Source organism: Meleagris gallopavo, chromosome 24 (genome assembly GCF_000146605.3).
Source record: "Meleagris gallopavo isolate NT-WF06-2002-E0010 breed Aviagen turkey brand Nicholas breeding stock chromosome 24, Turkey_5.1, whole genome shotgun sequence".
Lineage (NCBI taxonomy): Eukaryota > Metazoa > Chordata > Aves > Galliformes > Phasianidae > Meleagris > Meleagris gallopavo.
The window spans coordinates 1,281,897-1,292,715 of NC_015034.2; the positions used below are offsets into that span (position 1 = coordinate 1,281,897).

General features: G+C 42.0%; 1 protein-coding gene across 1 annotated transcript; it reads left to right on the forward strand.

Annotated features, from left to right (window-relative positions):
- The first annotated feature begins 1,212 nt into the window (after positions 1-1,212).
- Positions 1,213-10,618, forward strand: NFU1 (NFU1 iron-sulfur cluster scaffold). Its single transcript, XM_003212375.4, has 7 exons — positions 1,213-1,354; positions 3,226-3,361; positions 5,348-5,414; positions 6,533-6,647; positions 7,630-7,693; positions 9,688-9,862; positions 10,388-10,618. The coding sequence occupies exons 1-7, from the start codon at positions 1,228-1,230 to the stop codon at positions 10,433-10,435; spliced, it is 732 nt and encodes a 243-aa protein (XP_003212423.2). The 5' UTR covers positions 1,213-1,227; the 3' UTR covers positions 10,436-10,618.
- The last annotated feature ends 201 nt before the right edge of the window (positions 10,619-10,819 follow it).

Consider the following 10,819-nt stretch of genomic DNA (forward strand, 5'->3'; position numbering starts at 1 on the left):
TAGTGATGGGCAAAGCCCCTTTTCCCTGGGCAGGGGCTGTGAAATTAGAGGCAGTCTGCAGCCCCGAATGTGGGAAATGGGGACTATAACTAAGCCTTCGGTAAAGGGGGGTTAATTCTTTCTTTTTCCCTACACAGATAGAAGTCCTTTTACGTACACCTATTCATATGTTCGTGCTCACTTAGAACATCAAATATGCAAATCAAATATGATCCTGGGCACATATCCTCCTGTTTCTGGTGGACCTTTCTCCTTTGTTTCTCTTAAAGGAAAAGCAAACAGGAGAGAGGATCATTCTGTGTAGTTTTCCTGCACAAAGTGGGGATACAGGTGGTAAAAATCCCCTTTCTTTTGTCTGCTTTGTTTTACTTTTGGAACATTTGTTTCTCTGCTTTGGTTCTTTGGTTCTCCCAGAGATAAAGGAGGGAGAACTGTTGGGGACACATCCCTTTGTGGTCTCTGTACGCAAGTCCACACAGAAGAGTGGAGTTGCAGAATCATTTAGGGGAATCATTGGGAAGGGCCTTTTGAACCTTTTCTGGTTTGTGTCTCCCCTGTAAAGAAGTCAGAGAAGTTATTACCCCTTTTTGCCACCATGTACAGCCACACAGCCTTCTGAATTTGGCCGTCCCTTGCCTCTCCTGACTGGTTATGAGCTGAGTTCACATGTGAAAAGCAGTATTTGTATGCCGCTGGGTGTGCAGCAAGCATTTACACGTCTGAAAGCCACCTCTGTTGCTCCATCATTCTCCTTGCTTGCTTCTCTGTTTTTTTTTTCCCTCTGCTCTCCCCACTTTGCTAATGGCCTCTTGTAGTTGGTTGATAATGATAGCAAATTCTGCCTTTACTTAGCAGTGGGTGGTTGGAGTTCATCTCAGCTGTCTGATTTTCTGAAAATTAGGTATTTAGTCCAATCTGGACATCCAGGTTCATGGTAGCGTCAAAACGCTTTCATGGGGTGACCTTTCTTCTCTTACAGGTATGTGAAGGAGTATGGATTAATTTTTATGTGGCTGAAATTGAAGAATTAGGCCTGTTTTCTTGTGAAATAGGAGAAAGGGAACATTGAAAAAGGAAAGAAATATGGGGGGTGCCACAATCTGAGCTGCTGACTCGCTTTGTTACTGGGTAGGGTTGTGTAGGAGGGGGCTGTGCTGCGTTCTGGGCACAGGGGAATGCTGTGGGGTGTTGGGGAAGTACAGCCTTGTGATTTAGAAGCTCATAGTGATGTTACGACTTCTCTTTAGGATTTGTCACATGATGTTAAAAGGTCATAACCTAACAACTCAACAGCCCTTCCACCATCTTGCATGGAGGAAGCAGCTTCTTCCATCTGTAGTCTTGCATAACACAGGTAAGTGCCAGCTAAAAATAAGTACTGAGGGCGTTGTGAGAATCCGTGTCTTGTGGCAATAACAAAAGTCCAACTCTTCTTCTAAAATCTGAGTGTGATAAAATTTCCTGAGTTGTTTCCTGTGTGTTTTTAATGTAATACTGTCACACATACTGTTGGACATTTGAAACCTGGTAAGAAGACATGCATGGCTCATTTTGTGCTTGGCTATATATGTGTTCTCTGTGCTGTTCATCTGCCAAAACCTATGAGGTGCTTTGGTGTAAAATATTTGGGATCTGCTGCAGCTCTTAATTTAAATCCTGTCTTAGTGTAAATGCATCCCTTGTGAACAGCCCTTGTAAGGCCGTGTCCCACTTCAGCTGCTGAGCTCAGCAAGATGAAGTGTCCAGAAAGAGCCCAGCAAGGAAGAAAGTACAGTTTTCATTTCCAGAGCTGTGGTGCTTTCTTTAATTTCCCTCCCCTTGAATGTGTGCCCATGTGTGATGTGTTAATGACATTCTGCATTAATAACACCTGCAATGGTAACGTAGCATTACCCTGAAAAAGCAGTGGTTAAGGTGGGGTTTGTAGTGCCTAACAGGTTTTTGGAAGGCTCAACAGAAAGGAAAACAAAATCTGTGAAATGTGAGCAGTGGACAGACACACGGTGTTACAGACTTCAGCTATGAAAATGGCCAGTTCCCAGCAGTACATTCTGATTGGGTTATTTACAGTTGTACAAAGAGCTCCAGGTGGAGTAATGATTGAAAAACCTGGCCATGGGAAGGCAGATCTGCAGCTGCAGAAGATGCTTATGAAATAAAGTGTTTGCTCACATGGAGATGCCTTTCTTAGGAGCTGACACAGCCAGCTGTGTTTCAGGGTGCTCAAGATGCTCTAAGAAATGCAGTGTACTGAATATCCCCCATCCAAATCCCCTGCTGCAGGTTACCTGCAAGCTGTGCTGGCAACTGGATGGGATTTTGGATGCCAAAGGGAGCAGAGCAGCTCTCCCATCCCTGTGGAATCATCGAATCATTAAAGTTGGAAAAGAGCACTATGATCATTCAGTCCAGCCATCAATAGTAGCCACTGTGTAGATGTTGTGACATGTCTACAGGAAAGCACGCTATTAAACGTACACCATTAGACATAGAATGCTCATTTTTATTCAAAATCAGTTTTACACTCTTGTGTGTAAGGAATACCTGCAGCCCACAGGGAATTCCAGTAGAAATGTATCTTTTTAACACCTTTAGTAGAATCCAGCAATTGGATCTTCAGTTGTTGGTTCAATTTCTGCAGTGTAAGTGATAGCTTACAGTAACTCACCCATTGTGTTACCAGCAGGGTGTGGTGTGCTGTAAATATTATGCTGAGAGACTGGAAAAAAAACAGAGCCATACATCATAGAATGGCAGAATAGTGTAGGTTAGAAAGAAACCTTCAGGATCAACAGGTCCATGACTCAATGCTACCACCTTGAAACCATGGCCCTGAGTGCCACGTCCATTTGGCTCTTAAATAGCTGCTGGTATACCTGAACACAGCAAGGAGTGAGCATCTCTTGGTCTCAGAAGAAAGTGAGGATGGCACTGAACCTTTGCAGCTTTGTATTGCTGCAATCAGGTGCCTTTCAGTAGATAAGAACGCAAGAGGCAAAGATAAGACTGCATGTATCTTGCTTCCTGTAAGATAATGTGTCTGTGTTCATTGGTCTGAATGCCGTTGTGGTTTTTAAAGCATCATTGTTGCACAAACTGCTGTGGTTATAGCACGGTGATCACTCCAGTCTTTTTACTTGCTAGATAATCAGGATCCTTAGATTTCATTTAAGCTACTTACATTTGATTACATTAACTTTCCTCCTTTTTTCTTTTAATTTCCAGTAAGATGCATGTTTATTCAAACTCAGGACACACCAAACCCAAACAGCCTGAAGTTTATTCCAGGCAAAGAAGTGCTGGATTCCAGGACTATGGAGTTTTCCAGCCCAGCCGCAGCATTTTGCTCACCTCTAGCAAGGTATTATTAAACACATCATAATTTGTATGGGGGACCATGCAGGCTGTGTGTCGACAATTAATGTTTTAAATGCATCCTGCACTCAGGAGCAGATTGATTGGATTTTGTTTGTTGATGTTGCTTTGCTTGTACATAAAATTGAAGATAGTCATTGCCAAGTGGTCTGTCTGTGCCTTTGGCTCTGTTGTATGCATCGTGCAGCTGGATTGATTTATTATAAGTCCAGGATTCTTGAACAGCTGCTGCATCGCCAGTGAGGCCTCTGGCCCTGATTTTGCACAGCTGTTCCCATCAGAAGATAATTCCAGTAGTTGCTTGGAAATGGTGTAACTTTTCAGGATTAGGAAACAGACAACCTAAGGAAGTAAGTAAATGCTCCAAATTAAATGTAGTTGCAAGTATCGGTATCAGAATGCATAACCTGAAGTAAGAATCACCAAGCAGGTAACCCAATCATACCGCCTTGATATAGAAGGGATTTGGAGCACTGTCACAAAGGCCATTGCTTTCACATTTGCCTCCACAGAGTTTCCTTTATCTATTATGTGGGTGGAGAGGCGTCGTTCAGTTCAGAGTGAGATCCTGAAGGGCTGAAGTAAATTGCCCTGAGAAGTCCTCCATTAAGTCATTGTTGTGTATATTGGAGGGACTGTATGCAAGCAGAAGCTGCTTTGCGTGATCTCTGCAGGAAGTGTGAGGTATCAGATGTACAGCTCAGACTTCCAAAGATCTCTGGTGCTGCTTGAGAGCAAACAGGATCTTTATAAGCATAGCTCTGTGACTTATGAGCAACAAATCCAATGTGAAAGCTTTTTCAGGACATCAAAATGTGTTACTACGATGCTGAATCTGTGGGATCTGATTGTGCCAAACTACACTGGTTTACAGAACACGATCGGTTCTGGGAAGGTGCCTTGATGTTGTCACATATCTGCAAATAGATTTTTTCATCAAAGGGAAGATGTATGTAGACCATGGCAACGGTTTTATCGTGTGGACTGTGCAGGTTAATGGGAAACAATTGTCCACGTATGCGTTGTTCTTGGCTGGATGGTGTAAAAGCACCATGTGTGTCCAACTGCTTCATATGTGGAAATCCTTTCCCCTGGGTATTGGGAAATCCCTTTTTTTTTTCCCCCTATCACACATACCTGTGTGATAAGATTTCATTTTCCTGCATTCACTGCATTTCTTGGACATTTTTCAGTCTTTCAAGAGAATATCCTTTTTTTTCCTTCTCTCAACTACCAAAAGAAACCCTCCTACACTCTTTTGGCAGATTTAGCTTAATTTTCTGCAGATGAATTTGTTAGGTTTTAATTAAAGCATCTGTGGGAATGTGTCTTTGGACTCATTCTGCTTTTTTACACTTGAAATATTGTCAGCATCACTGTGCTCTTCCCATCACCCAGGTATTATGCTGGCACTAATCCTCTTACTGAATGGCAATGGTTGTCACCTTCCCAATTAAATTGAGGGCAGTTTTGATTGAGCTCACCCAGATAGAGGCCAATTATTTAAAGTAAGCAATTTTCCTTGTGCTTGCACTAATTCTATCCCAAACCCATCGTAGAATCATAGAATGGCCTGGATTGAAAAGGACCTTAAAGATCATCTGGTTTCAAACCCTGTTGTGGCAGCTACCTCTGGATTGGTGAAGGGTGTACAAAATACACAGAAGATCACTTGTATATACAGAATATCATTTTGCCTCCAAAAAAGGTTTGGAGGGAGAGTACCTCCATGTAACTTATTGAAATCTGCTGTGAGGTGTGTTCAGTTTTAGTGCACGTTGTGCTTCCCAGCAGGAGCTCCTGGCTCTTGCTATGCTGTAGGTGGATTAGCTGCCTATTTCTCTCAGTGGCTTTCTTTTCATGTGGTTATTTTTGTCTGGAAATGTATTCAAGACCATTATTTTTCTTCTGTAGAGGTATAAATAAATCTTGAGGAGTTTGGCTGAAATCATTTTGTTTGTTTTCTTAACAGGCAATTATTCAGAATTGAAGGAGTTAAAAGCATTTTCTTTGGGCCAGACTTCATCACCATCACCAAGGTAAGCAGGAAGGAGGTTCACGTGTGTTAAAACTTCATCTGAGAGTCAGCTGCTGAGTAGATGGCCACAGGAAGGACCCAGGCACACTGATCTGGGGATACACAGTGGGGAAGATCCAACCACTGATCTGGGGATGCATAGCAGAAGGACCAGAGGCAGTGGTCACAAGTAGGAATGCCAGGAATATTGAAATAAATAAATATAAGTATCATAAAAATATCCTGAGTTGGAAGGGACCCACAAGGATCACTGAGCCCAACCCCTGGCTCCACACAGGACCACCCTGTAGAATCGTAGAATCACAGAATCATAAAAGTGGAAAAGACCAATAAGATCAAATCCAACCCCAGCCCACCCCACTGTCCCCACTGACCGCTTTCCTCAGTGTCACATCCCCACAGAGCACCTCCAAGGATGGTGAACCCCCCCACCTCCCTGTGCAGCTGTGCCAATAGATTCAAACCCAATGGCTGAGAGCAGTGTCCCAGCTCCCCAACCTGGAGGGCCTCAGGTGCAGAACCTTTCCCTTATCCACATGCTGGGTGTGTGGCTGAGCACTGGAACAGGCCTCCTGGAGCAGCTGTAGGTTCCATGCTTCCTGGAGGAAGCTGCGTGCAGCCTGCTCTGGTTCCAAGCAGGCCCTGGGGCTGGGTGAGCTCCTGGTGCTGTGGGTGGTGCAGTGTTTACTGAAGGCACAGAGCTCATGGCAGCAGAGATAAGGTGCTGCATGGTAACAGTGTGGTGACAGTCCTGCAGTGTTACAAGCACAGGGCCATGCAGTGAATTATGCTTTGGCTCAGGATCAAATAGAGCCACGACAAATTTGAGTCTCAGGTATGGCTTGGTTAAAAAAAGTGCCCAGTAATGTATTTCAGAAACTCTACTTTTCACTTTTTACCTTATGTTTAATAGATTTGGCTTGCAAGTGAGGAAACCTGTCTGTTGACTGCTTTATGTTGAGACTTCTGAAACATTTTTGGCAAAACTACAAAATAAATTCATGCATGAAACCTGAGAATCTTTATGATATTATTACCATAAGAGGGATCCCTATATAATTTACCATTTGTAGGAGGCAGATGCTCTGTTTTTATTTACTTTTCTTCTGATTTTTGTAGGAGAGTGAAGACCTGGATTGGAACTTGCTGAAACCAGATATTTATGCAACTATAATGGATTTCTTTGCCTCGGGTTTACCTGTACTTACTGAAGAGGCACCTAGGACAGATACAGGTAAGTCAAACTCCAGGAAGAGTATCTGCATTCGGATCCTTGTGATATCCAGAAGGGCCTCCCAGTAAAGCACACAACAGAATTTAAAATGAAAGCTGCTCAAACTGACACAGTAAAGAATGTGCAGAACATATGCTCTACTGGAAGAAGTGCTGAACTGCCTGAAAGAGTTATTTAACCCATCGAACGAAGCCTGAGTCTCGTTTGCAGGAAGATGAGGACTGTTCTTTCACAGGAGCTGTGCTGAGCTGTGTGTTGTGGCAGCGTGGACCATTGTTCCATTGCAGTTTGTGTGCATGAAGTATTTTTGCTGTGCTTAGGAAGCTGCTGGGTGCTGCTGCACATCCTTTTTGTGTGGGCACCTACAAAAGTGTCGTTGCCCTTCTCAAATCAAAAAGGAGTGTTAACATTTTGTTAGTGATTGGTTTTACGTGAACAATAAGTGGTAAGAAGTCCTTTCCAAACTGTAATAGAAAATAACTGAGACTAACTTTCAATTTAAGCCAAGAATAGTATTTTGCTTTATATTTTTATATTTGCAGTTTACCAGCTTGTACAGTTTTTCCTCCCCCGATGTTTTAAGGCAGAAGATGACTAATTCCTCTCTGCTCTATTATGTCTAGCCCTCCTTCCAAGTACACTGCCTTAACCCGTGATCTAACCCATGAATGGTTGTTGTTGCTTCCTTTCCTTTCCCTGTTTTGTGTACTCTTTCTCTGTTACATTGCTGTTGTCAGTTAAGGCCATTCCTCTGTACTCAAGGGAAAACTGTGAAACCATGTTTTATGCCTGTGAACATTTAGGCTGTGCATGTGGGGAATGCAGGAGAGGGTACATGCTTTGAATCAGGCCTTCCCCTTTTGGTTTCTGGCATCTCAGCAATGTTTGTGTGCTATTTCACATATATATATGGATATATAGTGACAGTCCTCCTAACAGATTTCTCTCCGTGTTCTGATTTGCATGTTTTTCTTTTCCAAAGCACAGTCAGAAGAAGATGATGAAGTTGTATTAATGATTAAAGAACTGCTGGATACAAGAATAAGGTAAACCAGGCACATTGCTGCTAGTTGTGTGTGCTGTTTCCTCTGATTGAACACTTTCTATCTATTTTTTTCTGTTTAAGCAAATTATATGCTGAACAGAGTCCATGTTAGGAGTGATTTTAGAGTAGTGCAGTCTTACCCTCTGGAGAGCACTTGAGCAGGTGGGCCATTGGGTTTAACCCAATTACTTCTAAATAATGAAAACAACACATTGCTTTCCTAGCGACATCTTTATTTTTCCCACTGTTACATTGACCTCTGTTTTTATTATATTTGTTTTTCCTTCCCAAGAACTCCAAAGTATTCTTGTGCCATACTGTAAAGGAAGTTTACCATCAGATTTCCCTCATTGTCTGGGCTTCAGTCAATTTTGCCCTTACATCTGCTGCAGTTTTATTGGTATTTTAACTCAGTTTGAATTTAGAGCCTGGTTGTAACTAATGAAGTCTCGAGAGTGTATATGGAGCATGTTGTTTACCTGAAGTATATTTTTATGTTCATTAATTGCCTTCCAAAATGAACTGAGGGGAATAAGCAACTCGATGTTTGGGGAAAAACATTTGGCATGATTTTGAACTTGTCCCATATCTGATGGTGCCATCTTGCCCAGCTCAAATGACAGTGAAGGAAGTCTTGGATAGGTGAGAATTATGGAATTTAGTTTAATTTTTCCAGAAGTTACACAAAATGGGGGCCTTTTATTTTACTTTTTTAGGCACTGCATTTTAAATGTACAATCTGAAAATAATGTTTGGTGTTCTCAAGGCTGACCTGATGCACTGGTTAGTTTTCCTAGAAAGAAAGCAGGAAAAAAAAGCAGAAATAAATTGAAACATTTTTTCCCCAAGAGTACTGATGTATATGCAAAGTGCTAAAATGTATCACAGGCGGAAAGCAGGTTTGGGCAGTCTGGCTGGGCTGTGATCATTCAGAATCCCTATAGTTTGTTAGGCCTTGACTTCCCAGTGGCCCTTCTTCACATTCGCACAGTTTCAGACAAAATCACTGCCTCTCCCCACCTCTTCCTTTGTTTCTTTCCTCTGTTGGATATTAGCAGCAGAAGAGCTCCATTAACAGCTTCAATCAGTCTTGCCTTGTTACATAGCAGGATAGCTTACAGAAGCTGTATATAAACGAGTGGCACACACGGAGTGCTAATGTCTGATCCATCAAAAGTATGTGCAAAGAAATTGTAGGATGGTGGAGGATGGAAGGAATGGAGACCTGAATGGCTCTGTAGAGCATTTTAAAAAGTTAATTTAAAATGGAATCCTTGGTCACGTCCTGTGGCTTTCTGGAATGGAGATAATTAGCTGTGAGGAGTTGTTAATAAATGTATCTGATTCATAGATGATTTTGTTAGGAGTGTAGTTCTCAAAAGAGTTATTTTGGAAATCGGTATAAAGAGCTTCTGTTGGAGTGAGGGGATGGTTGCAGGTCGGTCTGGAAGAATGTTGCTGTAGGGATGCAGTGACAGGGCCGGGCATTTGGTGCTTGCACAAGGAGAGCAGGCTGCAGAAATGCCACTGGTACCAGGCTGTCATCTCACCAGGTGCTTTCTTCACCTATTTGCAGATTTATGTGCATTCTCTGGTAGACATTCATCTATTTTATAATGAAAGATACCTGGGTTTTGGTGCATAAGTTAGGATAAGCATCTTTATGTGCCTTGGGGCAAACCAGTGTTTCTTTGCAAGCTTGATCGAGCTTTGCTCTGAGGTGTTTACCTTTGCTCTTAGAATGCCAATGATTGTTTCTATGTTACTGCATTCACTGCAAGTATATTTTGCTCTAAAAAGGCAGTCAGTAGTGGTGAATGTGAGAGTCCAACAAAATATGAACTACTGGAAATTTGAACCAGAAAGAGAAAAAGAGCTTTAATTAATATAGCAGGCCAGTTCTTATTGTACATGAAATTGAGCTCTTCTAAAGCTTTTTAGAATGGAATGGGTTTCAGCTGTGCTTACTGTGAATTGAGTATCGTGTTCTATCAGGCCAACAGTGCAAGAAGACGGTGGTGATGTTATTTATAAAGGCTTTGAGGATGGCATTGTGCAGCTGAAGTTGCAGGGTTCATGCACCAGCTGTCCCAGTTCCATCATCACCCTGAAGAATGGGATACAGAACATGCTCCAGTTCTACATCCCTGAAGTGGAAGGCGTGGAACAGGTGGGTTGGTGCGAGACAATAGAGATCTTCATTTAGGTGGGGGGAATGAGAGGTCTTTGTCCCTTCCCTGCATACAGGGTTGGCACTTGAAGCCAAAGTGTAAGATAAACAGATGCTTTTAGTAGTAATATGGGACAAAACTTGTCCCTTAAATGCAGATGATTTTGCTTTCTCATTAAAATTTGGTACAGAATCACAGAACCATATGGGTTGGAAGGGACTTTTGGAGCTCTTCTATTCCACCCCCTGCTAAAGCAGGTTTCTTAGAGTAGGTACACGTAATGATTGTTCTGGTGGGATTAGCAGTCAGATGACCAGCTTTTATTATTTCAGCCACATTATCTCATGGCATTTCTGATTGAAAGCTTTTTTTATATTTTCCATGTGATGACCGTCGTCATCAGTGGCATAGAATAGTTGTTCTCCTTGGCTCTGGCAAGGATGTAATGCAATAAATTCTCCAGGCAGTGTGATGGGACTGAGAGCTTCACCTGTTTACCTGAACTACTTCTGGATTTGTTTCAGGTTGTTGATGATGATGATGATGTGGAGAAAGAAGCAAATTCTACGTGAGCTTACATCATCAATGGCCAAATCACTATTTATTTCTTGTATGTAAATCATTCTTTTCTGTGGAACAACCAAATCTGCCTTTCTCATCAGAAAAAGTCTAACGCTTTCCACCTGTGAAAGTATCTCCTCCGCGTCAGCAGCGTGTTCACTAATTTATTAAATGCTCTCTATTCAAAAAAATAATCCTTTTGTTGTTTGCATCTCCTTTATACTGCGTCGTATGGAATTGGCGGGCTTCTAAAAACAGTGGTATGTCTCTGCAATGTTCTTTCATGCAAAAAAAATTAAGGAAAAGAAAAAGGGGGGGCAGGGGGATAGAAATAGTGTTTCTTAACTTTTTATGCAATAGAAAAATTATTTTTTAATAATTTTTATCAAGTCTTC

Bases quoted from the DNA above. Each gene is read 5' to 3' on its own strand.
- NFU1 (XM_003212375.4), top strand. From the start codon at position 1,228: ATGTTACGACTTCTCTTTAGGATTTGTCACATGATGTTAAAAGGTCAT. The intron at 5,415-6,532 runs GTAAGCAGGAAG...TGATTTTTGTAG, and splicing joins ACTTCATCACCATCACCAAG to GAGAGTGAAGACCTGGATTG. The intron at 7,694-9,687 runs GTAAACCAGGCA...GTGTTCTATCAG, and splicing joins CTGCTGGATACAAGAATAAG to GCCAACAGTGCAAGAAGACG.